This window comes from Pleurodeles waltl, chromosome 4_1 (assembly GCF_031143425.1).
Source record: "Pleurodeles waltl isolate 20211129_DDA chromosome 4_1, aPleWal1.hap1.20221129, whole genome shotgun sequence".
Classification (NCBI taxonomy): domain Eukaryota; kingdom Metazoa; phylum Chordata; class Amphibia; order Caudata; family Salamandridae; genus Pleurodeles; species Pleurodeles waltl.
The window spans coordinates 261,261,958-261,289,588 of record NC_090442.1 but is presented as its reverse complement, the minus strand read 5'-3'; the positions used below and the strand labels follow the sequence as shown (position 1 = coordinate 261,289,588).

The 27,631-nt window shown below is 44.1% G+C and overlaps 1 protein-coding gene across 4 annotated transcripts in view; it reads left to right on the top strand.

The window, feature by feature from the left end:
* ARHGAP8 (Rho GTPase activating protein 8) overlaps positions 1-27,631 on the top strand; it is a 778,529-nt gene that overhangs the window by 298,321 nt on the left and 452,577 nt on the right. For all 4 annotated transcript variants that reach the window (XM_069228274.1, XM_069228273.1, XM_069228270.1 and 1 more), the window contains one exon: positions 21,994-22,081. In XM_069228274.1, the coding sequence (XP_069084375.1) occupies positions 22,014-22,081 (68 nt within the window). In that variant the 5' untranslated portion in view covers positions 21,994-22,013. The remainder of the gene's footprint in view (positions 1-21,993; positions 22,082-27,631) is intronic.

The following is a 27,631-nucleotide window of genomic DNA, read 5'->3' as shown; positions in this document are numbered from 1 at the left end:
GTTAAAACTGTAATATGTTTGACAAATGTATTGAATTTGCCAGGGCATTTGTGAGTCATGTGATACTTTGATAAACAAATCCATTTATTGGTTTAAACAGTCCTGAATATAGTCATTGTAAGGGAGGATATGAACACTCAAAGTGGGCATTTAGCACCCAGTTTACCACAAGATGAGGTTTAGAACCCGTGACCAAGCATAAGGATTACTAGACTTTGAGACAAGTATGTTCACTTCCCCCTGTCATTTTATTCAGCTGAGAGTTAGATCACCTTTAAATGTAGGGGGTATAAGGCAGGCAGTGCCTAGGGTGACTCACTGCTGTGGATTGGTTCATACATCACTGGTGTATCTCCGTTAGCCCTTGTTGCCGCCACACTGCTCCTGCCACTTTTGACCCATCCATCTTGTAAGGCCAACAGTTAAACAAGGTACTAGAGAATGGAACATCTAATGCACACACTATTATTTGTTTGGTTTCCCTGTGCTTACACTGTGTCAAAATCTGCTCTCTACTTCTGTGAAGGAACTTTGAGATCGGTTTCAAGTTTGGCAGACAGGGTACTCCGTATCTAAGGTAAAAGTGTACCTTGTCCGACAAACCCTCGGTCCTCAGGCCTCATTTAGAGTCGGGTGGACTCAGTTTTCCTTATACATCACATGACTGGCTGATGAAATAGTGGCTGTCTGATAAACCAGCCGACAAGGGTGGGGCAATAGTGATAATGCCTACGGCGATGTACAACACTGAATGCCTACGCCTTCTGAATAATGACCATCACTATAAAAGACTGTCAAGGGACCCCACAGAAGAGGTCAGGGAAGAGATTATCTTCCTGATTGATAAAGGTGTAAAAAACGGTTGGATCACTAAACATGAGGCCTCCTTCCTCACCCAACCTGACCCAAAAACACCGTACTTTTATATTCTGCCCAAAATCCATAAGAATAAACATCCACCCCCAGGAAGACCGATTGTCTCCGGGATTGGCTCTATTTTGGAACCTTTGTCTCAATTCTGTGACTGGTTCCTACGACCATTTGTGAAACAAATTCCCACATACCTTAAAGACACAACAGATGTTCTCTCTCTTCTAGGCACCCTAGAATTTGACAAAGACAGAGAACATCTCATGACACTGGATGTGGAGTCGCTATACACGAATATTCCACAAGAGGCAACTCTAGAAGTGGTCAGTGACTTATTAAATAGGGATGTCTGGAACTACATAACCCCCCCAGAATTTATCCTGGACCTAGCCCATCTGGCCCTCACCAGAAACTTCTTTGAGTTTGATAAGAACTTTTATTTACAGATCCAGGGTACTTCAATGGGGAGCACTTTCGCACCCAGCCTGGCATGCCTATATGTGGATCATTTCGAGAAAGAAATGGTCCTCACTGAAGAGAATCCATATATCCACCAGATTAGGTTATGGAAAAGATACATCGATGACATCCTGATTATTTGGAGAGGAACAAGGGAAGAAGCAACCATCTTCATTTCTTGGTTAAACACCTTGAATCCCTTTCTAAGATTCACAGCCACAATGGGTGACCCGGCAGTCTCCTTTCTCGACCTACTAATAACTGGAAAGAATGGCTCCCTTTCAACAGAAGTTTATTATAAACCCACTGACCGAAACACTCTCCTCCAGTTTCAGAGCTTCCACCCACGCTCCCTTAGGGAAAACCTACCAGTGGGTCAATATCTTCGCCTGCGGCGTAATTGCACCGAACTAACGGACTACAAAAAACATGCTCTACGTCTAACTGATAAACTTCGGGCAAGAGGATACCCGGACCACCTACTGAGGAGAGCCAATAAGCGGGCCCGTGTGAGCCCTAGGGAGACCCTACTGCACCCGAACAGCAGAACCAGCAAGAAGGACCCATTGATCTGTGTGACCACGTTCAATCCAGCTTCCAACATGATCAAAAAGATAATAAATGAGGACTGGAAAATCCTTACGTCTGGAGGTCTCCCCTTCCAGATCCCAATGAATGCCTATAGAAAGGCAAAAAGCATTCGGGATATGATCGTACATACCCGCCCTCGGGTAAACCCTACCACAAGTGGACAAAAGACCCTCTGGGATCTTCCCCCTCCTAAAGGACACTACCCTTGCGGTAGCTGCAGTGTCTGCGCCTTTACAAAAAAACCCCTCACACTTGATTTGGGATTACAAACACCTTGGGAACTTAGACAACTTACGAACTGTAACAGCAAAAATGTGGTGTACATGATCACATGCCCTTGCAACAAGAAGTACATTGGGATGACAACAAGAAGAGTGGTTACCCGCATCTGTGAGCATAGGAGCACTATCCGCTGCAAAAGAGATGCCACAAGACTCACAGAACATTATATCTCCATGAATCACCACCCTGATCACATGCAGTGGGTGGTGGTGGACCAACTAAAATCCACAACAACCAATGCCAAACATAAACTCTTACTATATGAACAGAGATGGATATGGAGGCTGCAAACGGATACGTTAGGATTGAATGACAATATCCAATGGTCATCCTTAGGCTGACTTCCAGACTCCAGTGAAGCTTCACTGATAACCCCTATTCTATGGGCCACTTATTGCCAAACTACGGGTTCACCACTTCCCTCGATGATATTGGATAGTAACCCCACCATTTAGAGTAATTTCCCCTTGATAGTTTAGCTTTTGTCGTTCCACCAACCCCCCACCAACACCCCCCCCCCCTTTTGTTTCCCTGCTCTTCATTTTTATATTTTTAGATTCAAACCTGTTTCTTTCCCACCTTTTTCCCTTTCTATCTTTTCTCTTCTCTCTTCTCTCTTCTCTTATTTGTGTAGATATAAAAATATATATTGTCTTTTTTCCTCTGCTCTCCTCTTCTTTTCCTCCTTCTTTTTCCTTCTCTCCTTTCCCTTTTCCCTGCTCCCCCTTTCCACCCCCTCTTCCCGCTCTCCGTCCCGTTCATCGGCGCACAACGAACCGTTGTGTTCGACGGGACTCAGTTTCCCAGAGTCCTTTGCCCCGTTTTGACGCGCCGCGTCCGACGCGACGCGTCATTGCAGGGCGCCCCTCCGTGCGCGCTACTCGCCACGGAGGAGACGCCTCGCTTTTCAGCATCACCGATAGACGTCTGTTGTGTCCGACCACAGCCCCGCGGGCCCCCGCGCATTACGAGGACCTAGCAGGCCCCCTTTGGCACCCTACCGGACGCAGCCTGGGAATAAGGGCACGGCCGGACTTGGGGGCGTGGCAGCACGCATCCTAACAGCCATTCAGCTTCTACATCATGAAGCCCGGCACACCTGTACTCCATTCCCTTGGGGTTCCACGCCCTGCTTCTGCAGCTCCACAGCGATTGGACGCTGATCCTCATATAAACCTGACAAGCCTCAGAGTCAGTACCAGAGCGGCCTGGCTCCGGCATGTAGGTACCCCCCATGGTATTCCCTTTGGAGTGGTAAGTGTGGGCCTCCCTGGCCCTTTGGATCTCTCTTCCCCCTTCTCTCTCCCCCCTTCTCTCCCTTTCTCCTTTTCTCTTTTATTTCTCTGGGAGCTTGTTGCCTTTTCCCTCTTTTTCTTACTCTCTTTTCTTTCACTTCCCTTCTTTCTCTTCCCACCCCCCTTTTTTTTCCCCTCTCTTTTTCTTTCTTTTCTTCTTTTTTCTCTTTTCTCCCCCTCTTCTTTCTTTTTCCTTTCTCTAGTAACCCCTAGTTCTTTCTCTTCTTCTTGGCCTGTACTTTCTCCCCCTCCCCCTTTTACTTGCTCCTACCCTCTTTAGCCCGGTCCCCATTCTCATCCCCCATCCCTTCGCCCCTTTGGCATCTCCCCCTTCACCCCATGCACTTTCATTTGACTTCTGTTCCCCCCTTCCCTCGCGCTAAACCCTTAATCTCCTCAGAGTGTGACTACAAGGGAAACCCCCCCCCCCCCCCCGGCACTAGCCAGACCAGAGGCCAATCGCCCCCGACTCCGGGGTAAGTCATATTTGCATGCTTGCGTGAGTGCATTTACATCTTTCACCCGTGCTGTGTTGTGTGCAGTGGTGTGCCACTTTTCTTCACTCTGCATTTAGCTCTTGCACTTTGTATAAATTGTGGTTTATGTATCATTTATCATAGGCCTACCCCACCGCGAACTACCTGTTCAGGTAGGCCATATTTTATCCACTTTGAGCACCCCACTTCGTATGTGTGCTCCGACCCTGACGAATGCCCCTGACCTACCAGCACTCAGTGAGGGCAGAAACATGTTGGTCTGATACACTTCTTTTATAGACTCAGAGACATTATTCTCTGAATGAGCCTCTCCCCCTTATTTTTAGTCTTACCAGCATGCACCACCATTAAAATGAGTAGCAATCACTGGTGACATGTTCGGTAATTTTACTTTATTATTCACCCATTCTGGATCCCTGTAAATTATCCAGGCAATCTAATTTCAGCACTCCCTCTGGTTCTTTTAACCAAGAGGTTGAGTCCGCCCAAGCAGTATCATCTTACTTGGGTGGGGCTAGGTGGTCAAATGATGAAGCAAGACACTATTATGTGTGTGAGACCACCTAGTCCGTAAAGGAAATTTCCCCCTTCCCCTGCAGGACTACACAGCACCCCCATGATTGGACAGTCTCCAACCATTACTATCCCATCTCAGGATTTTAGCATTCCAACCGACATCGGGCACTGAACAGAGACTAAACCAGTTCCACCCTCAGTTCTCACTATCCCACACCTTTAGTGTTTATATTGATAAAGGACACTGAACTGCCCACCCTATTTTGGGTGAATGGTGTTATGTCTGCTTTTTCTTGTCTGTCACTGCCAGGAAAAAACTCCTAGTGAGGGTCCTGACAGACCAATGACCCCAACCCCCCCTTCCTGGAAGAACATTTCCAGCTTATGGGGGGCCATTAGCTTTCTGTTTTTCAGAAACAAACTCCCGCTTTGGGAGTTTGCTTCTGACAGAGACATGTAAAAGTTTCTTAACTGCCATCCTCCACACTTTCTGTATATTGAAAGGAACCATGATGACATGCCCTATGTTTCTGCTGTAGTTGATTGATTGATTCATTTCTCACCTTTGTTTCCATGGGATCCTTGTTCTGCTGTGTACTTGTTTGAGTAAGTTATCTTTTAAGCTCAATGACCTTCTCAGCAAATTGCTAAATATTGGACAGCAAGGTCTTTTTTATCTACTGTGCATGTTTGTCATCTACAAGAAATATAAGCCACAACTGACTTGTATATCCTGATTGTACCCTTTTGCTATTCTAGTGGGAAGCGAATTTAGAGCGATGTCAGAATGTTTAGGTCAGTGGATGTAAGCCTTCATGTGAAGGTTGTTAATATTAATCATCTCGGTCTTCAGTACTAAGAGGGCATTGTACTGGAGTTGATTAATATTTGTAATACCAATGTTCTCCTTAGTAGTGCCTCTGATATTGTGAGCTTCATAAGATCTTATAAAAGTATTCTTATCCCAGATGCTCCCATTAACTACCACTTCTCTTATCTTTGGCAATATTGAGTGGGAGGACAAAATGCAAATTGAGGATTATGCATTTCAGACCTCATCTCTCCTGTCTAATACCCACAGTTGGGTTTGTGCTGTGAGCTTTATAATTGTAAATAGTAGGTGTCTGTCAGATCAATTGACAAAAGATATTGCCTGCACATTGACCGTAGATTATAAGGAGATTGAGACATACAACCTGATTTACATATTGGCAGTAAGCATACTCCCTCATAATGGCAACGGAGTATACTGACCACCAATATAATGCCCCTCTCAAATTTATGTATGACAGGCAATAGTTGTGCAGCAGCGGAGACTACACTGTTTCTGCCGTGGCCAATGTCGGAGTAATAGTCATCAGAGAAATAGCTATGTGTATCCACACCCAATTTAGATGGGTGGACTCAGCGCCATTTTCTGCTGCCCGTCACCATCAGGAGAGCTCTGGTGGTAAGGGGCAGTAAAAAATAAAAATGCTCCCCTCCCCATGGGAGATGGTCCCTAATGGTGAGCAGGGGCATTGTCTTTTATTTTCCGTTTGACTAAGTTCCAATACATTCACAGGAACAGCCTTGACGATAATTCCTATAAATGATAGAAATGTCTTGTGGGCTGGCAGACATTTTTAAATTTGGCAGTTGGATACTCTGTCAGAACGACAGAGTAATTTACTCCATCATCCTGACTTAGTACAATCCATCCGCCAAATAGTATGTGAGCTCCATTGTCTTAGATTTAGCAGCAGTGCTTTCCTAGAAAATGATCATGACCACATTTGGTCATTGTAAGTATATGGGACCTATGTCCGAAGGAGCCCCCGCTGTTTCCACGCCAGCAGCTTCGGCCTCGACTTCAGGGTGCACCCAATGGATCCATTCCTGGATCCAAACTGGCGTCAGTCATATCACTTTGACCTTCACCAGTTCTGACATTGATACACCCAAAGCCGTCTGTGCCCCCGGACGATGTCAACCGTAGCCTCATTGACCATTCTAACACAGAGTGGGATCGGCAAAGCCAATCCAAATTTGACAGGGGGCCTTGCTATGTTGGATCCTTATCCTTATGGGATTGTGAACGGTGAGGAATGGGAGGAGTCGCTAGACCCTCTAGAATCTCAGCTACAAAACCCTAAGGACTGGTGTATGGACCTGGATACTTCCCCTGACATGGGCATGCGTTCTCCCCCCTAACTCGGCTATGGAGGAGGGAGCATCCTATTCCATGGTGGTGTGAAGAGTGTCCGAGGTCCTGGACCTCGAGCTGCCTTCGGTGGCAGTCAGGACTAACCTCCTGACAGAGGTGCTTCAGCCTGGGCCTTCTTCCTCTGAACCCCTTTTGCCCTTTAATGAAACCCTTTATGATGTCCCGCTGGGTACCTGGTCCAAACCCAGCACACAGGCTCCTGTGAACAGGACTATGCCTGCCGCCATTGACCTTCTCCAACTGACCCAGCATTTCTGATGCAACACCCTACCCCTGAGAGCTTGGCTATCCAAGTCTCTACATCCCAGGGCGCGTTCGGCATCCCAAGGCTAGTTCCCTTCCAAAATGTAGGAGATTGGCTGAGTATGTGGTGTACACCTATAGGTGAGGCACCCTGTACTGAGTCCAGGTAACCCATAGTGATAGTGTAGGCGGCACTAGATAACCAGAGCTCTCAAAGGGGTAGCTGTGGAGAGCAACTAAGCCTTATCCAGGAGGGAATAAAGCAGATGCAAATACCAATCAGGTCAGTAAATGGTATACACACATGAAATAACCACACCAGTGTTCGAAAGGTATGTTATACTTATTGTAATACACACTCTTGAACTATCTTTGGTATATCTCGTAACCGGAGATATGGACATACAAAAACATAGTTCGCAGCAGGTAAGTAAAGGCATAAAATAACATGGGTCCCTAGGGGTGGGCCAAACCATATGCTAAAAAAATGGAATGAAATCACCCCCAACCCACACTACCACCCAAAGACCATTGGGACTAGGGAAGTACTAAAACCCCAAATGTAAGTCGGTAGGATTCCCCAGTCGCCCGTGAGCAGAGTAGTAATCTGGGGTCAGTGTCCATAGGCTAACATGGGGGAAGTCCCAGTTGGGATTTTCAGGTTTTTAGACCCTTCCCAGAAGACCCTGGAAAACCCATTGGGACATGGGTGGTTGGATAGTGCCTTCACCTGCGGATGCCCAGAACAGTGGAGTACCTAGACCAGGGATCTCAGGTTCATAGTGAAGTCGTGTCGGAACCGCCAGTTGAAGTTAGTGGGGACCTCGGTTGTCCAGCTGCTGTCATGACCCATGGACCAGGTCAGCGGAACCCAGGCATGGATTCCTGAAGAAAAGGACCTATGGAAAGAGGAGAGCGAGTCCAGATTGCCTGCAGGTGCCCAGACGGTGCAGGAGGGCAATGTCCACCATTCTCTGTGATGCTTTCCTGTAGAATGGTGGCAAAGAAGTGCAGCTGTGGAGTTCAGGCGATGCAGGGAGTTCCCAGGAGTCGTTCACCAGCTGTCCCACGTTGGTCCGCGAAGTGGAGAGGGGTCATTGGTCAGCGGGACCACCAACAAGCCTTGGCAAGTGCAGGGAAGCGTTTCAAGGAGTTTGCAGGAAGTGTGGTGACCAACAAGGTCCAGGTGACCCAGCCTTGGCAGGTAGGTCAGGGCCAGCCCTCAGCAAGCAGGAGAGCCAGCAGGAATCGATGGAGCCCCCAGCAGGATCCTCTGGCAGCAGGCACAGGGAGTCACAGGGAGGTCTCAGCAGCACAGCAAAGAGGGATGAGCACATCGCAGGAGTTGCAGAGAGGACTTGGTTCTTACGGCTGGAGAGTGCTGGAGGCCAGGGCTTCTTGGAGCTAGGAGGTCTTCGGACTAAAGAGCCAACAAGCCTTGGCAATGACAAGCAGACAAATCTGGGGTTCCCACCCTCAGGAGAGCCCTTAAGTAACCCAGGAAGGGGTTGGACACTTACTGCAGTGACCCACCTATCAGAGGGGGTCAGGGACATCACCCAGCAGGCCTGACCAGTCACATGCTCCCAAGGGCCTCTGCTCATCCTATTTCCAAGATGTTAGTCAAGTGGCCACCTGGCCAAACTCTGTGCACCTCCCTAGGGGAGGAGCTGGACAGGGGGCAGTCACTCCCCTGTCCATTTTGTGGTTTCCCATCAGAGTGGGAACCGGGGCTTCCTGCACTAGTGCAAACCGGTTTATGTAAGGAGGGCACCAAATATGCCCTTCAAAGCAGTCTGGTGGAGCTCAGAGGCACCCCCACCCCAGCCCAGAGACACCTATCTCTAAAGAAGAGGCGGTCACAGCTGTATCTTACAGGAAATCCTTTGTTCTGCCTTCCCCTGCCTGAGTTAAGCTCAGCAGCAGGAAGGCAGAACAGTGTCTGGGGTCGGCAGCAGCACGGCTGGCTTGCAGACCCTGCACTCTGTACAGGCAGACTTTGGGGGATCCCCTAGGGAACTCGCTGAGTACATGGGATCATGTAACTAGCACTGGAATCTGTGTAGTTGCATGATACCAAGCATGCCTATGTTTGGTGAAGCCATTAGGTAGTTGAACAACTCGTGTTGACCGGTGTCCACTACATACCTTAAAATGCCTTCCCTGCACTTACAAATTCAAGGAAATTGAGTCTGGGTTTGTAGGGGCGCCACTGCTCATGCAGGGATACCCTCACACTTAGAACAATGCACCCTGCCCTTGGGCTGAAGGGCCCACCTTAGGGGTGACTTGCATGGTCAGAGTGCAGTGACCATGATATAAGACAATTCTTATATCTGGAGTGAAAGGTGCATGCACCCGTTTCACACAGGCTGCAGCAATGGTAGGCTCCGTTCCTCCCCCCCCTTAACATTGTTAATTTACGAGACACTGATAGTGATAGGAATGATGTTTTGGATGGTGTCAGATCTAATTTTAAGGATGATGTCTCTGGTGATAGGCCTTTGGAGAAAAGGCGTAAAATGTATCCTTCAGATGTTTCATCCAAATCGGTGTCTAATGATCTTGTAGATCATTTTATGGAACCCATGTTTGACCCCGTGCCAATACATCACCCAAACTTTTCAGAATGATTCCCTTCTGACCATGTCTCAGATTATGTTTCCTTTCATTTAAGGCATGCCCTAGACAAATCCTCCAGAAATAAGTTGAAATCGTTGTGTCCTCACCCGTACCCTCCCTTTAAGGTAGCTGATACCCCACTATCGAGCCCAACGTGTTGTTATTTTTTTCTAAATTTGGAAAGGATCCTAGCAAGGGAGTAGATAGAGCCTAGTAAAATTGCCAGGAGAGACTTCTGGAACTGGTCATGCCATTAACTAGAATCTTGAACTTGGCAGAAGAGGCAAGAATGGAAGGGAAACAAGCTGACCGAGGTACTTTCTAACTAGGCACAGCATGCAATTTGTACGTTGGGGAATGCTAATGCCTTCATTTCCCAAGAAAGACCTAAAAGTCTTCTTCTAAAGATTGAACTGAAGCTAAGCAGCAACTAAAGAAGAGGGTCCCAAAGCTGACGGCCTTCTCTTTGGAGACTCCTTTATCAAGCAGATGAGCAAGTATGTGTCTACGTTTGCAACTATCGACAAGGCCCAGTTTCCAATGAAAAAGATTTTTTCTCAGTGTGTTTTGGCAGGGCCAGCAAATGTAGGGGACAATTTGCTGGCCGTTATTCATCAAGAGGGCAATGCCTTAACAGATGCTCCTATAACCAAGACTTCCAGCAGGATTTCTATCAAGGATATAAGGCCCAATTCTATCCCTGTTGCTCCAGTGGATTCCACAACAGGGGATGTAGAGCCAAAGAAGACCAGCTCTCAGGTAAGAACTTCCAATTTTGGCCCTTCTCCCTTAGGAGGCAGATTGGGGGATTGGTTATCTCTAACATCAGATCCTTGGGTTTTTCCAACTGTCTAGGGTTACTGCATAGATTTGTATCAGATTTCGACACAGTCACATTCCCTAATTGCTACATTTTTCACAAGACCAGTTTCTTCGTGTTCAAGAGAAAGTGCAGTCTCTGCTTGCAAAACAACCCATAGAACAGACTACCTTGGACCCTTCAGGCTTCCTCAGCACCATCTTTATAGTTCTGAAAAAGAACAACAAACATTATCCTGTGATAAGCCTAAAACTCTTCAACAGCTTTGTGGTTTACCATCATTTCAAGATGAGAACTATTTTTCATCTCAGCGATCTTCTCCTTCACAATGATTGGTTCGTCCATTTGGACCTCCAAGACGCTTACCTGACGATTCCTGTTAATCCTTCTTACAGGACATTTCTTCAGTTTCAATGGGGAGACTAATTTTTAAATTTCAAGACTCTACTCTTCTCTTCCGTCTTTCTTCAGCCCATTGGTGTTTCATCAAGATTCTCATACCCGTGGTGGCCTTCCTCAGAAGTCAAGGTGTGAGACGCATAGTTTATCTAGATGATTTTATAATCATGGCTTAGGACATAGTTTGTTTTCTGGCACATCAAAAACTTTGTCAAGACCTTTTGTCAAGACTAGAACTCCTAATAAGCGCTCAAAAGTATTCTCTTGTTCCTTCTCAATGTCATGAATTTCTGGGTTTCATAATAGACACCTCTCGATCAATCCTCCAACTTCGTCAACAAAAAGTGGATTAAATAAAGAAGGAAATGAGACATACTTTGTCTGTTCCTTTCTGTTCCCTCAGTTCGATAGCTCGTCTGGTAGGCCTTCTTTCTTCCTTCATTCAGGCCATTTTTCAAGGACCTCTAAATTACAGAGTCCTTCACAGATTGAAGATTTGCCATCTGCTCATAGGGTTAGCTTATTCGGATCCAGTAGCTCTGGATACAGAATCCAACGAAGAACTCCTCTGGTGGCTGAGGCACTTAGACAATTGGAACGGGAGAACAACTCTCTCTGCCGCCCCAGACCTTGTCTTAGAGTTGGATGCAAGCAATGCTAGCCAAGAGTCTTTGAGAATTCCGCCTCCCAAGAAATATCTCTGTCAAAGTAGAATACGTCACAGGCAAGTTGAACATAGGGGTCGACTGGTTTTCCAGACATCTTTACGATTCAAGCGACTGGAGACTTCATCCTTCGGTATTCAATCATCTTTATTTGGTCTTCTGGGCCATGTCAATAAACCTCTTTAGCTCCTGTATAAATACTGAGCTTCCCTCTTTTTTTAGTTTGAGACTGGATCCTTGGCTATAGCCACAGATGTTTTCCTCAGTCATGGCCTCGGTCACTCCTGTATGCCTTCCCTCTGTTATTTTCATTGCCTGTGTACTTGTTCAAGCCCTCAGACAGCAATCATCCCTCCTAATCACTCCATTCTGGCTGTCCCAGCCTGGGTACCTGACGTTGTTAGAACTACCCTCTGACCTCCCAGTATTGATTCCTCCTTTTCCCAATTTGCTCTTGAACCCTCAGGGTCTTTGTCACAATCTCATTTAGAGAGCTCCCTGTACTTAATAGCATGGAAAATGTCAGGGATTCCTGGAGAACCCCAGGAATTTTGGAGGAGGCTGTCCAGTTTATCCCACAATCCTGGGCTCCAGGACCAGCAAAGGTATATAAGTCAGCTTGGTCGATCTGGTGTAGCTGGTGTTTGGACAGGGATTCAGATTCCCTTTCAGCAAATCTGACCTTATTAGTGAATTTTCTGGCTTCCCTTGCATCCTGAGGAAAAGCTTATTGTATTATTAATACTTAGAGATTCACAATTTCTTCAGAACATTTCAGAGTGGATGGAAGACCTATTGGTGAACACCTGCTGGTTTGTCACCTGTTAAAGAGAGTATGTTTTGCTTAATCTCCTGTTCCCAAATATAATGTTATGTAGGATGTTAACTTGGTGCTTTGATTATTTATCTCATGGCCAGACAGTGCTGATTTATCGCTCTAAAATTAAAATTGACTATGCTTTTGTGTTTGGTTTCTATCAATTGTGTATCTGACGTTAAAGCACTGGATGTTTTCTCTTTCCATTATTCCTCTTGAATAATTTCAGATCAATAGGCGTACAAAAACTAATTTATCGTCCATTCATTGCCCTTTTTTCCCCTCTCAACCCAAGTTATGCATTGGCAATTGTCTGAAGACTTTGGTTTCTTGAACTGCAGATCTCAGAAGACTCCTCTTCCCATTTCCTTTCAGAAACCCCACAAGCCCATCTCTGCTCTTACTTTAGCCCATTGAGTTAGATGGATCATGTCCCTGGCTGGCATTTCTGCCCATTCAGTCAGAGGGGCTATGGCCTCTAGAGCTTTCTGGGCGGGGCTAGTTTACACAACATTCTCAGATCTGCAGATTGGTCAAACGTTAAAACGTATAGGACTTTTTACTGTACACCTATTGATCATCCATCTGATATATCTTTGCTTTTGAACAAGCATATGAGCCTCCAGTCTTGTAATAAAATTGAGATTTTCCTAGCATTGGTGTTTGAAAGGCTACATTTTATTTAAGACATGGAGGCGAGTATTGTCCCACCACAGTTTTTTTTAACCCACCCTGTTGTTTTTTCCGCAGTCCAACTGCCGTCAACAAGCTCAGCTGCATCCAGTTACCTCACATGGAGTTTATCCTTACCTGGATTCCTTCCTCCGGATATCCTGGCCTACTCCTCCACTTCCATTCTTACCTACTGCTTTCCTTGTGGACACCTTTAAAGGCTTGTTAACTGCATTTTAAACTTTGTCTGTCATCATTTTGTTTTCCGAATCCTATAGTTACTGACTCTCGCAAGAAAAGAGGGCTTGTTGCTCTCAGTCAAGATTGTTATGGTCATACTCGATGTGTGATTGGTCATTCTCTTGTGATGTAACGTTGTAGTTTTTCTCTGAGGTTCTGGGTAGTGAAGTTTTTCTTGGCTGCTATGTTTTTAAAGCAAGAAAAGTAAGTATAATATTTGCCTCAGTGTCGTTAATAAAAACTAGCCTTTCAGACACCAAAGTCAACGCAACTTCCTGGACGATAAGCATTGAACTGCCAAAAAACAAAATGCTCCCATTTAATGCTTTGTGGTGTGTCAATCACAGCTTGTAACTCACCTTTCAACTTCAGCGTATTTACTTCCACAATAGCGGTGCACGTGATGTCTTGATGACATGAAAAGCAGCGGTGGGACGGGGCGCGATGGAATGGAGAAGGGTTAAAAAATAAATAAAACACTTACTTTCGTGGGGAGACATGTTCATCTCCTCTCTGTCCTTTTCCTGGGTGCCTACAGGCTCCCAGCCAATCTTGACGCTGCTGTCTCCAGCATGACAGCAGCGTTGTGATAGATTTGCCTCTCAGACTGGCAGCGGGAGTCTGTGCTTGTTCTCCACTCGGCTGCTCAATACAGCCGCGTAGAGAACATACAAAGTGCACATGTGTGTTTGGCTGGTCCAGCATGGCAGGCCAAACAGACATCTGCACATTGTGGTGCATAGCCGTCCTCCGGCCCCCTCTCTCCAGTCCAGCCCCGGCCCTTACTACAAGAAAAAAAAAAAATTATAATAACGTATGCTTTGTTATCATTTTATTTTTCCTTTTTTGAAAATCCAGCGGGGCGACGCTCCTCTGCTTTGGCAGGGGAACCACCCCTGATGAAAAGCCCAAGCACTGAACTGCAAACGATCAGAGCTACCTTCAAGATGGTGGCACCAACGTCAGCTCTCAAGATGATGTTGACAGAGTGATGACATCACAGTGCTGAAATTTTGACAAGGTCCTGCGCTACTCCAACCAGTGATCACCACTTCATCTCTACTTCACTTCTACACGCACAAGGATTTCTGCAAACTCAGACTCCGGTTTAATTAGCTAAAAGCCTTTCTGCCACTTCTTCAGGCTTTCACTTGCCGAAATCCTTTCAGCCGGTCCTCTGGTGGAATATGGTTCGCCCACGATACTGGACATTGGTGGATAAGGGCCCAGCTTGTCGCCACTGTAAAGATGATTCTGGAGGCTTCAGCTAAGTTCAATTGCTAAAGTGTACTCAGCATGGTACCACTCAACTGGTGGGGCAGCAGGACCGCTGCAACAGCTGTTCGATTCATCACACAATAACATTTCAATTACCACATCATCCCCCAACAATCCAATCTAGAATCTAGACCCAACAAACCTACTCATTGGGCAGATCTGCTGGATTGAGTTTACATATGTTTCGTATTAAAGGGACATCTTAAAACTATTAATGAGAAGAGTAATACTTTCACGATGAGAATTTAACAATCTGAAATAGAAACTGAATAAACAATATCAGAATTTATATGGCACGAGTGCAGAATGTCTACGCTCAAAAATTAATCCAATTGTGCAAATGAAAAGCTAATTCATGTGCAAACGTTATTGCTCGTTATCAAAGACAATAGTTAAAACTTAGACCGTGCTGACATCGCTATAAAATCAGAATTGTTGACCAGGTGGAACTGCCCTTGTATCCAGAAATAGCAGGTACACATTTCTTCATTTCAATTCATATTTTGAATTTATCATATAGTATATTATACACCATAACTCTTGCGTAATTTTGATCCAGCCACATTACAATATTTTTTAGATGTAACCACCCAATTGCTGATTTTTTTATCATGTGGCACAGGGTTGTCCAGATGTGCTTGCGTTCTGGAGGCAGCTTGTGAGCATGCTATATGACTCTCCACTATCTCCCATACAGTGAATCCTTTGTTAGGTCCTGGGAGTCCAAAAGGCAATTGGAAGGCTGGCATCAGTGGTGATTTTTCTAGCCAAGAGGCACATGACCTGACACGGTTGCAAGTACCTCCACCTGGACTGTCTATCTGGACAGAAGGATATGGTACCCTGTAGGGAGTGGGTCAGTTACATCTCACCCTCGGGACATCTGGGAACCCCTGAGATCATATTTTGTCAGATGTTTGGGTAGGCCATAAATGATGTGCCTGTTATGCGTTACTGTAGCATTAACTTTGAAAAACCTGAGCCTCAACGGATGCCACTTATGTGAAGTGCTTAATTTGTGAAAGACGGGGTGCCAGTACCCCAAGATGAGCTCAGAAGCCAGTGCAACTAAACATCGGCATGCTCAATACCAAGACTTGTAGTTTTAAAACCACCTTAGACCTCTTTAATCCACTACCAGCCACTCCACCTTTTTATCTCAGTCTTGCAGGTTCCTGCTTTCTCCCTTCGCGACAGTCTTTCTGTCTCTCTTACTCCGTCTTCCTTCCTTTGTGTGTTTTTTACCTCTCTTATGCTGGTAAATACCTGATGGGGAAAAATAACTGCTTGTCCCCAAAAATAAGTCCCGGTTGTCTCCACCAGCAACCACTGTGTCAAATTAAGGACTACATATGTGACAGTGTACTACTAACCATCGGATTCTTGAGGATGGACATTGAGTCAATACAGGGAGTTTTTAACTCATATGATTATCATTTAATACTACTACTGGCAGGTAGCGAATGCAGATAAATCCATATATGGTTTGGACCTTACTTTTATAGCACCGATTGAATGATCTCTGCAGGGGTTGTTCTGTTGTGCTGTACTCCATATAATGATTGGCAGGAAATATGATAATAAAAAACAATTGTTGGAAAAGGTATCTTCGAACTGAAAGTGCCTCTTCATTGATTGGTTAATTTCTGTGGGTGGTATCACAGTGGGTGAATACAAGAGTAAGTTTGTGAATGGATGTACAAGGATAAATAGTTCAGTGCATACTGAATGAGAGCCTGGACGGATGGAAGAGTGACTGCTTGGATGGAAACATACAAGCAATTTCAGTTGAAACTTGAAAGCAAGACCATTACGTATTTTAATTTTATTTGTGGATGCTATCAAAATAAACAAAATGTATGACATGGATACAATACATTAGTTGAACTTACTGGCAATTTTTTCACAGTTTTAAATAGCGCGAGCTCGACCCGACGGTATTGGAGCGCTTTCCAGGAGCACCAGTTACATTACACAAGGCCACATGCCTTTTGGGAAGGCACGGGGAGATAGTGATTTGTCTAGAATCACAGGATGTTGAGCAAACACTGATACATGAACCGGTTTCCCCAGCTCCAAAGTCGGCAGCTTTGTCCATTATGCCACTTCCTCTCTTATCTGAACAAGTGACATAAGGAAATTGAAACAGTTTGCATTAATGCAATAAACATCTTTTTAGCATTAATAAAATATAACATCCCCCCCATTTAAGAGTCTGGCACCCGAGAACATGGCTGCACTTCATTGAGGCTCGTCATCGGCTGTCCTAGTGGGCCACCACTGGCACCACACAACGGACCATAGTCATCCAACCTTATAAGTGGGGTTTAACAACTTTGGCGCCCATATACCATGCTACGCACAGATGCATGGGAAAAGCACCAGTCCTGAGTGAGACCCTGTGACCATCGGGCAGCTGTACCTCGAGAGGCAAGTCAGAAGCATCATCACCCAGGTGAAAGAACATGGGCTTTCCCATCATGAAGAACACAAGATCTTTATATAACAAGATTTTTCGCAGGACATAATGAACAGACAGAAGAGATTTTTGATGGTGCGCCCCTGTCACAAATAAATGGGCATTTGTTATGGCCGCCAGCAATGCTCATTATTCATGCAAATAAGACATCAGAATACGATAACCCAGGGTAGTTAGAGGGTTACCTGGATTCCATTGAGGAAATGCATATGGGCATCAGAATGAGATACAGAGGCAAGGACTTGCCTATCACACCACTAGACAACAGGATCCTGACCTCCTAAGCAAAATATCAGCAGAAACAGTCACAATCCTGAGACCAATCTCGCTCATCACTAAAGTCTTCACAGACTAATTAGACTTCGAACACCTGAGCACGCCACACATCAGACAGGATCCTCTCCTTACTATGATAAGATAGCGCAAGCATGTTTGGTATACCAGATACCCTATCAGACACAGAATATCCTCTCACAAAGGCCAGTTTGGCCTTGAGAGGTTGAGCTGGATGTCGTGGACGTAGGAAATGATGTTGATGCTTTGGGATCTGATTAAGTCGGCAAGTAATGTCATGTAAATATTGAACAGAATGGGGCTGAGAGATGATCCTTGAGAGACTTCGCAGATCACATCTTTGGGCTTTGAAGTGTTACGTGGAGGTCTGACTCTCTGCATTCTTCCTGTAAGGTAGAGCATATCCATTCAAGGGGTGGGCCCGGGATAACCATTTCATGAAGTCTCTTGAGGAGACAGGAGTGTGATACGGTGTCAAACGCAGCTGAGAGGTCCATCAGAATTAGGGCAGCTGTTTCTCCTTTGTCCAGTAATGTATTGCCCTTGCCTGTGACGGCGATGATTGCTTTCTCCCTGCCATGGTTGCTTTGAAGCTGGATTGGGTGTGGTTGAGAAGATTATGGAGTTCCAGGTGGTTGGTGAGTCAATGATTGATTGCCTTCTCAATAACTTTGGCTGGGTATGTTAGTACGGAGATGCAGTGGAAGTTGCTCATCTTTGAGATCTGCCGATGATTTCTTGAGGGGGCGAATACTGCAGCATGTTTCCAGTCTTTGGGGAAGGTTGTGGAAACGATGTAAAAGTGTTGATATAAGTGAGGAATTTGCTGATTAGAGGTCCTCCTAGGTCTGTGAGGGCCCCTAAGATTTACATGACTGAAGCGGTATGTTTCTCTGTGAGTGTTATTTAGTTGGTTAGGTGTGTGTCCGCATGGGAGGTGGGCAGGTTGCTGATGATGTCCTTAAGGTTTTGCTGTTTGTCAAATTTGTAGATCTTCTCGATTTTGCTGAGATAATAAAATTGGAGAGGTTGTTAGAGTTCCTGTGAGGGGGTGATGGAGTTGGCCGAGGCTTCTGGGGTAGAGAATTCCTTGATGATGGCAAAGATCTCTCTACTGTTGTTGGAGCTGGCTTTGTTCCACTCATTGAGGGATCTTCTAATGGTGTAGATATGGTGGTGCTTGAGAGAGGCTTTGTAGGTTGATCTGGCGTCAACATTGTGGTTGGCTGTCTATTTCCTTTCCATCTGTTTTCAGTACCACTTGTAGTGCCAGAGTTCTTCTGTGTACCAGCCGGCCTGATTATTGGTTCTGTGTTATTTAAGTCTTGATGGGTGCAAGTGCATCAGCACAGTTGGAAATCCCCTGCTAAAAGTTGGTGATGTTGTTAAATCCATTGGGATGGATTGCAGTGTTTAAAATGATGCCTCCTCCGATATCTCTGTCCTGGAAAACTAACCCTATTATTTTCCTCACATGTGGTACAGAGCCTTCACATCAAAATGAACATCCTTCATCTGGGCAAATGGGCGTCAGTGAATGGCGTTTCTTTCAGCTTGTAAGGTGACATTTGATGGAGGCCTTGGCGTACCAGATTTATATGGTTACTGCATGCCTGGTCCGGTGAAAGAGTGGTTTTACGGGAGGGTGGGATGATCCAGGCTACAGGTTGGAGCGCTATCATTTGGGGCTCGATGGGCTTTTGGACACACTCTATGATAGTCCTATACCCTCTACGGCACCCTTGTGTACTACAGTGCCGCTGCTTTGTTGGAGAGTGGTACTGTGTCTTATACGGTGGTCGCATCATCTGACTGAAATGACACCAGGGGGAGGGTGCCTGGCTGAAACAGGTGTCGCAGCTGAGGGGCTTCACCAGCTGGGACTGAATATGTATTACCTGGGTGATGTGCATTGGGGGAGGACCTACAGGACACCTCCAGTCGCTCTTGCAGCCAGCTTTTTTGATATCTTCAACAGTGGTAAGCACTCCTTGTACAGCTTCCCGTGGCAGAGCTCATACCTGAATATAGTCCCCTAGAAGCGAAACGTTTGATGGGTCAACTGGGAAAGGGTGCAATCTCAGCGATATATCGCTCTTTGATAATTAATGCCCCAGATCTGCTCCTCCTCCTCTGGCATAGATGGAAGACCTGGGTGGGAGAGGTGGATGATGGAGATTGGTGGGAGGCCTATTTGGCTCCACGTGATTTCCTCATTTCTGTGAATGGTCCAACTTAGCTACTTACATGCTACATACCTATCTCCTCAGCGTCTATAGAAAATGAGCCGTGCTTATTGGCCTGCCTGCCCACGGTGCAGGTGTGATCATGTATGGCTTTGCAGCCCTTTTGGACTGGAATTGATCTAGAGATTTCGACGGTTATGGGGCATCGGATCAAATTGGGTTCCAAAGAGGCACTCCGGGAGATATTGTAGGGTTTTGGGGACTCCTGCTCTGAGCGGGATTTTTTAGGAATAACCTTCCTGATTGCTAAACCAGATACTCTGTGAAACTGTCAAAAGTGTATACCCCCCTCCACTATGGTGGTATGGCGAAGAGGTGTTGATTGGTTTGTTCATCAGGATAGCTTACATACATTGCCAGAGGCTGCCCCAAGAAGCGCGAGAAAATATGGTGTAGAAGGTGTGCATATTACAGGTGGTCTTAGTGAGGTTGTGAAAAGGAAATATACTGTGGATCTCTGTGTTGGGAATCGGTTTGCCTTATACCCTGTATGTACTTCTACATGGAATATGCTTTTTTATGTTTTACATTCTAAACTCCATTAAATTGGTTAGCAAAACGTTGGTGATGTCCTCAACTAGGTTATCCGTGGTAATGGGTTGGTCTGTTTCAAGTGTGCTGCGCAGGTCAGTTTCCATTATTCTGATTCAGTTCCAGCTGGGTAGGTTGCTGAGGGTGGGAGTTTTGCCAGTGACATGGAGAATTTGAAGTGGCTGTCAGGAGATGGGCATTCTGGGTTGAGCATGCAAAGTGTCACTGCTTAGTGTTAGGTAAATTGACCAGAGGTTGCAGCGCTGGGTGCGGTCCAGGCTAGTAAGGTTGCAGATTGGCTTGGCTTTGGCATGCCAGTAGTGTGCCTGCTGCACAGTTGCACTGCAGCCTCCATTAAGTAGATCCTGAGACCGGGAAGAGAAAAATGGGGCAATGGCCTGGGCTAGGAAGGGCGGGAAGAAGTTACAGGAAGAAGCAAGAAGATGCAGGCGAGCAGATAAAGAACGGGGAAGACGGAACAAGAAAAAAACGCTGGTAGAGGAGAGGAGCTGTGGAGACCTGAAGGAGCACGGTAAAGGATGAGTGATAGGAAAGAAGAAAATGGAAAAGAGCGCAAATGTTAAAATTTAGAAGGAGACAAAAGAGATTGGAAAAAGGCACAAAAAGTAGAGAAAAGAGCACAGAAAGTTTAGAAAAAGGCACAAAGAGTTCATAAAATGCACAGAAGGTCAGAAAAAGGCACAAAGAGTTGGGGGGGAAAACACAGAAAGGTCAGAAAAAGATGCACAAAAGTTCAGCATTGTGAAACGACTGCCACTATGAGTCTATAAAGTTTGGTGGGACCCACATGACCATTTTGCTTTCATCGGAGCCTCACTTCACAAACAGACTCTCTTTATTGGGTCAATGCATACCCCAATGCATAACAAGCATAGGACTCTGGTTGCCAGTTCCCGAATCTTTGACCAGCAAGCCAAAGCTAAGAAACTTCTGTGTGTAGACTGGAACCTTGTTCTTGACCAATTCATGGACCAATCTGATGACCCACTGATTCATCCCCCTGCGGACATAGGAGTATTGGGAGATCTGATGAATGACTACTTCACTGAGAGACAGTATGTTCACCTCTTGTACCCAGGACACTGACCTGTATAGATTACTCTCTGGTTTCCCCCTCACGTTTAGACAGTGCCAAAAATACAGCCTTTCTAATTAGGTGTACAATCATGATGCTATGCAAATATGGCTGGAAAGGGAGTACTTCCCTCCCTCTCTCCCAACAGAGATTAGCAGGGGTAAAGTTGTCAGAGTTCTAGGGCCAACAAAGAAGTCTAAATGATCAGTTAAATAAATTGGGGGAATTTTGGGATGGCTTAATCCAAGACCCATAGGATCTCTGTCCCTAGGGAACCAAGTATGACACGTGAGGATTAAGCTATATAGAAACTAGCTCGACCATAAAACAAATGGTGATAAACTTGCCAACATCCTCTGTGCATTCTTGCTGCATATAGTTATACAACTGCGCAAAAAAAGTAATAAAATTTTTTTTTTTTTAAATATAACAGATGTTGTAGTCACAACTAAACATCATCTGCTCACTGATGATAGACCCAGAGTACTTTGAGGAAAAGCCAAAACAACTAGGCTAAGGACTGAATTTATATTATGTCTATTATCTGACAAAGGCTTTCATATCTATCCAGGGACAAATCCCTTTAATATATGACTAGTTTTTACTCCAGTTTTTGAATAGAGCTACGGACTGGAGTTTGGAAAACACACGTACCCGAAGGTACAGCAGAATAAAGTGAGTAAGTGGTAGTGATTATGTATGTATGTTTTGATTGTGTTGGTGTCTGGCGAAAGACATGTTACTGTTGAATCTAAAAAAAAGAATCATTATTACGAAGATAAAAAAAATCTCACTGCACCTGTTATTCCAGCACTGAATGGTTATATTGTTTAAAATCTTACACGTTATTGAGAATGTTTTTTTTTATGTTTTAGGTGATGACAATTCTGGAAGAATGGTAATTACTTTCAGTTGCTGTCGTTTGCCGCCATCATTTCAGCTTGATCACTTCAGACTCCTCGAGTAAGTGTTAGCAAAATATCTGCCTTTATTCACTGACTTATCACTTCGATAACAAACGTCTTTATACAGGGCTTCTTTTAAAGAGTTGACATGTGAGATACGCAAATTTAGAATTTCCCTAATGTGTAGGGTGCTTCTTATAGGAGCTGTTCTCCACCTAAACCTGGGAACCACTCAGAGTTCTCTGCTTGTTTTTGTATAATTTATGCAGCCCGCTAAGTCTGAAAGGGTATTGTTTTGATTTATACTGGATGATCGTTTGTGTCTTGATCAGGCTAAACCTCTCTGAAGAGTTGTAAAGACAGTAAAATACATGTCAGTGGTTGCTTTTATTAATTCCAGGTTAGCTGTGATGCCATTTTACCTATCCAAAGCTGTAATGCTGTGCCGTGAGTGGTAAAAGACTTTGTTATTTTGCAGCTCGGCATAGATTGCACTAGCTAATCCTATGCTTAAAGGCTTTGCTGTATAAATAGCAAAATACTTTGCCCCTTTCTCGCTCCGCGTGGATGGCACTGTGCCAATCATATGTCTAAAAACTTTGCTAGAAAAACAAACATGAGGTGAGCAAACTTAAAATGTCGCTGGTGTTGTAGGGTGCTCTGTATTGGAGCTGCTGTTGACCTAAATTTGGCAACCACCAACAGTTTTCTGCTTCTTTTTGCATAATGTATGCAGCACTCTAAGTCTGAAAGTGTATGGTTTTGAACTATTAAGGTAATGCAACAATTACATAGAACCAGTCTGGAGATATGGTGCTTCGCTAGGAAAGTAGTTCCTTTTCAATTGCTTCTTACTTTAAAAAATATATATTGATGGTTTTTTAAATATTATTTAGCTTTAAACTAACAGTCCTTTACATCTGCAAGGGGACCAACTCTCTAAGCATAATACATATACTTTAAAATGTATTTTGGGTTGATCTTGGATCATGCAGTGACTCATGATTTATGTTTATCTTAACATAATCTAACATTAGAACATTCTGAACCAATGGGGTCAGTTTCTTAAAGAAACATTCTTATCCACAATAATGTAATGTTTTCAAAGCTAAAATGCATGATTCAGGTTTTTTCTTTAGTTAGTTCCAATTATATGTTGATCAGTGGTTTTCCCAGTGATGTTAAGGCATAAACGCTGTCCATTTTTGCACTAAATCTAAACTTAAGAAAGGCCCCTTTGAGGCAGCTAATGCTTTTTTCAGCCTAACAAAATTTGGAAAAAAGTGAATCCAATTGGTGTATTTTATTGCACTATTTTCCATGGCAACACAAAAATACATAGATTTTACCATCTGGTAATCATAAAATAGCCCGGAGTTTTGAAAGGTTGTACTTTTCTCCCTGGTGTTGCAAACTTGTGGAATGGTGGGCACAGAGCTAACAGTACACATTGAAAAACATTGATCCAAACAATACAGTTTTCATTAATATTTTGCTAAGTAAGTGATATCGGCTTCTGAAACTAAAAGATATTTATTTTGATTGTTCTTACGTAAAGTTGAAGCAAGCCAGCTTGCCTTCACTCAAAATTAAATCTCCAATAACCCTGAATTGCGTATTTAGCGATCTGTGGATGAGGACCTATTGTTTGCGTAATGCAACACAACACTCCATAGAATAGTGTTTGGGTCACTCCCGTGATTATGATTGGATGACTTTAATATCTATCTCAAGCTGAGGTCTATCCCCTGTGTCCTTTTTAGATCTGGTTTTTAACACCAAAGCTGTCATACATACATATTGCTGATAATATACATGGTGTGGACTTCAGAGCCATCCTTGTACCTGGTTTTTGTCAACCAGTACTTTAGCTATTTAGACTTTTTCAATCACATCTTGGCCGCTGCCCAGTGGAGTAATCATCTCTGACCTAATGGTACTGGCTGTTTTAGTGTATCCTTCCATTTCACTTACATGCTTGCATTGATCTGTTTGTGGAACTACTTTGTTTTTTTATTTCATAATTGGATTGGCTTGTGACATCTCACCACTTTGTAGCTCTCCACAACTGTAGCACTCTCTGTGAACCCCTGCTGGCTCCTTCCTGTGTGTTCGTTGTCTTTTACTAAGGCTGCATGTATTACCAAATTAAACCAAGACCTACTGGCTGTGACTCATATTGGTCCTCTGATGACATAAAGGTACTATTTTCTGATCTGCTCTCCTTGCTCTCTCAGTAAATCAGTAACCAGGTAGTGAGTATATAAGTGTCTCCTTTTCATTCCCATCCCCTCCTTGGAAACAAGTGTCTGGGCTAGGATTCTCAAAGACTCATCTGTGAAACTTTATCACCAATTGGGGAGCATGAACAAAATAGAATTAGAAATAGCACAGGCCTTCCAGCCACCAGATATTGCAGTTAACCTTACTGTATATGTGAGCCTTCATTTCCAGCCTCGTAGTATGAAGATCCATCTATTAAGAATAGAGGTGGAGTGCTTGCTACTTCTAGGGTAAGAGCCTTAACTCTGGATACACTGAATACAGGAGGCTGGATGTGCCAGTGTAAGGGGAGTGAAAGTTGAACTACTAAAATGGCCACCTTCCCTTTTATGGCATAAGGACATACAAAACAAAGGGCCTGATTATGACCTTGGCTGATGGGATACTCTGTCACAAACATGACGGATATCTCATCCGCCGCACTACAAGTTTCATTATATCCTATGGAACTTGTAAAACGGTGGGCATGATATCCGGCATGTTTGTGACTGAGTGTCCATACTCCAAGATCGTAATCAGGCCCTAATTGTTTAGTTGGCATCCATACCCTGTCCCCATTCTGGTAAGTTAGATGCCTTACTCCTGTGATGATATGCAAGAAGTTAATGTTGGTTGGTCTGAATTTGTTTTAGAAGGAGGGGACTGTGGGTCTTTTTATCCTGAAAGACCACCTCTACAGATGGAATCCATAAGAGCAGAAAAAAAGAAATATTCCTAAAAAAGAGTGTGTAGAGTTATTATATGCAAATTCATGGAATTGCAATTGATCAGTACCAGGTATTCTGATGGTCTATCAGAAGCATCTCTGATATTGCCCTGTGAATTGTTTAAAACTTTCTGTCCATCAGTTTGTAGACTTAAAATGCTTGGAATCCAGATTTCTCATAAATTATGAGTTACATCTGTCGGTAAAAATGGATTCTGGAAGTCCTTGCAGACGATAGATGTGTACTATGAAAATACTTGCTACTGCGAAGATACCTGCTAGTTCCACTACAGTGGGGAGTTGAGTAAAACGAAGTGTCCTATTTTAGTGAGGTAATCCACTACAATTAACAATTTTGTATCCTCATTTGAAGGGTGATATTTCACCGTGCGACAAACCCTGATGCCCTCTAACTGCAGGTGTGTGCCCAGGAGTGATGTTGCTTCTCCATCCCTTTCCCGGCATATTTTTTCTCTTTTTTGTTGCTGCTTCTTGTTCCTTTGAAAAAGCAGCAGGCACCTATTTGTTTCTCGCAGACCACAGTCCAGATATCGATGTGGGTTTCTGCAGTCTGCTTTGCTTTTGTTGCTCCCCTGTTACCCAATGCTGCTGCTTTTTTTTTTTCCTTACAAGGGCGGCTATCCTCGGTGCCCCTATTTTTTTTCTTTCTTTGCCGTGGTGCCTCCGCTCCTTCTTGCAACCTACAATGGCATTTCACCACCTCCATCTGCTGCATTGTTTGACACAATGCAGTGCAGATTATGAAATGTTTGACTTCAGGAAGGCCGCATCACATAAAATCAAAATAAAGCATGCTCCAAGGCTGAGTCAGCGGATGTAGATTACACAATTGCATGACTGTTTGTTGAGTAGACTTCTAGGGTGGAAAAACTGTTCCTCATTACAGCTATCTTTTCTTCAATGAGGAGCTGTCACATTCTTGCTGTATTCATTGCTGAGTGTGAGTGCCTTGTTGTATCTTCTTTATGGATCCAAAGAAGCCTTTGTTGGACAGAACAATAATACGAGGAAAGGTAGCAGGCATTTCAAATTAATTGTTTTCTCATTAGTGAGCATCTGGCTTTCAAATGCTATTATTCCCGGCCTGTCAATGATTACATAGTTGAATTTTGAGAAGAATTCAGTCCATCAAGTGTGTGCACATTTCATGGGAGTAAGATAAAATAGTCAGCCTTTAAATTTATGGTGGGCCTTGATGAAGCAGAAAATGAAGGTTTTGATTTATTAACGCATAAACGTAGTGTGAAATAATCATGTGTGACATTAACCGAACTAATAAAGATTGTACGGGGACAAAATGTGCCCCTAGAGTAGTTTGCCAACATTTATAAGCGTGCTTTATATATAACGTGGTGTATTAGAATTGCACTAATCTGACATAATCATAAACGTGTGCTTCGATTTGCTTGTTTGAACTACGTTAGCTTAGCATTACTTTAGAGGAGGCTTTGGCCTAGTGGCCTGGTCTCACGGTTTAGATGTTCGTATTTTTCCAATGTGCTATTAAACGTGTATTTCTGCTTGAAGCTGTACTTTTCCACAGAAACTGTTCACATGCTTATCTTAAAGTTTCGTGCCAGCCTGGCATATTTTCTCTTTAATTCAAGGTCGACTTGCAGGTGCGGACAATGGAGGCTCTGAAAGTGAGCTAATTGGTAGACAATGTTGCGATTTGCGTACCCATCTCCAAGGATAATGTATGCTTAAGTAAAAGCTTGAGAACTGTCGTTTTTGATTGGACAATTTGAAGCTAACCTATGAACCCTCCAATGAAGACCCTACTGGACTCGAACTGTTGTCTATAAAAACCAGGTGCACGAGAAGAAGGTGGCCATTGAGCGATTATCAGCCATTACCAGCTCGATACCCGCCATTTTGCAGACTTCGTAGCTATTATGGCCCACTTTGCTGCGACGCCATTTTGAGAGACTTTGATGCTTTCTCTAGTCGAGAGAAAGAGACTTTAATGATTCTTGCCCTAGAGACTTTAACTTTGATTTGTCCCTTTACATGAAGTAGTAGTCTTAACTTGCCGCCGTGAGGCGATTGCCCCGTTCACCCCTGCCCCTTTGTCCCGTCCCATGCTGATCGAGAAACGGTACCTGTGAGACGAAGATTTCCTTGTATGCTGATCGTAATTGGTAAATATGAAAGGAAATTGTAAAATTGCATTGTGTTTCTTTTAGGTAACCAACTGCTGATTTTGATAAGAGCCCTAGCTAGGAGTTTTTTCTAAATTTATGTTGCTAAATTGTTTTTGCATGAAGTCCCACATGCCGATGCTAATTTGAAGCTAGATGAGGATTCCACATGTTGCACGATGCAATCTGAGATCTTGTTATGCTGACTAAATGTACGCAATTAGTTCATTACAGATTATCGTATTAGTGCTTTGCATTGCTATTATCGAATGCCTTGTGATTCAAATGCTACATAGATTACACTTGTTTCGACATTATGGACAGCTATTAATGTTCATTTATGTTTATCATTTGGTGTTGAGACACATCTATATCGTGCTAGCTTTGTTAATATAGGGAAATAAATTCACTAACTTTGAAATAAACTGGTGTGGTTATTCCTGACTGAAAGGTCAGG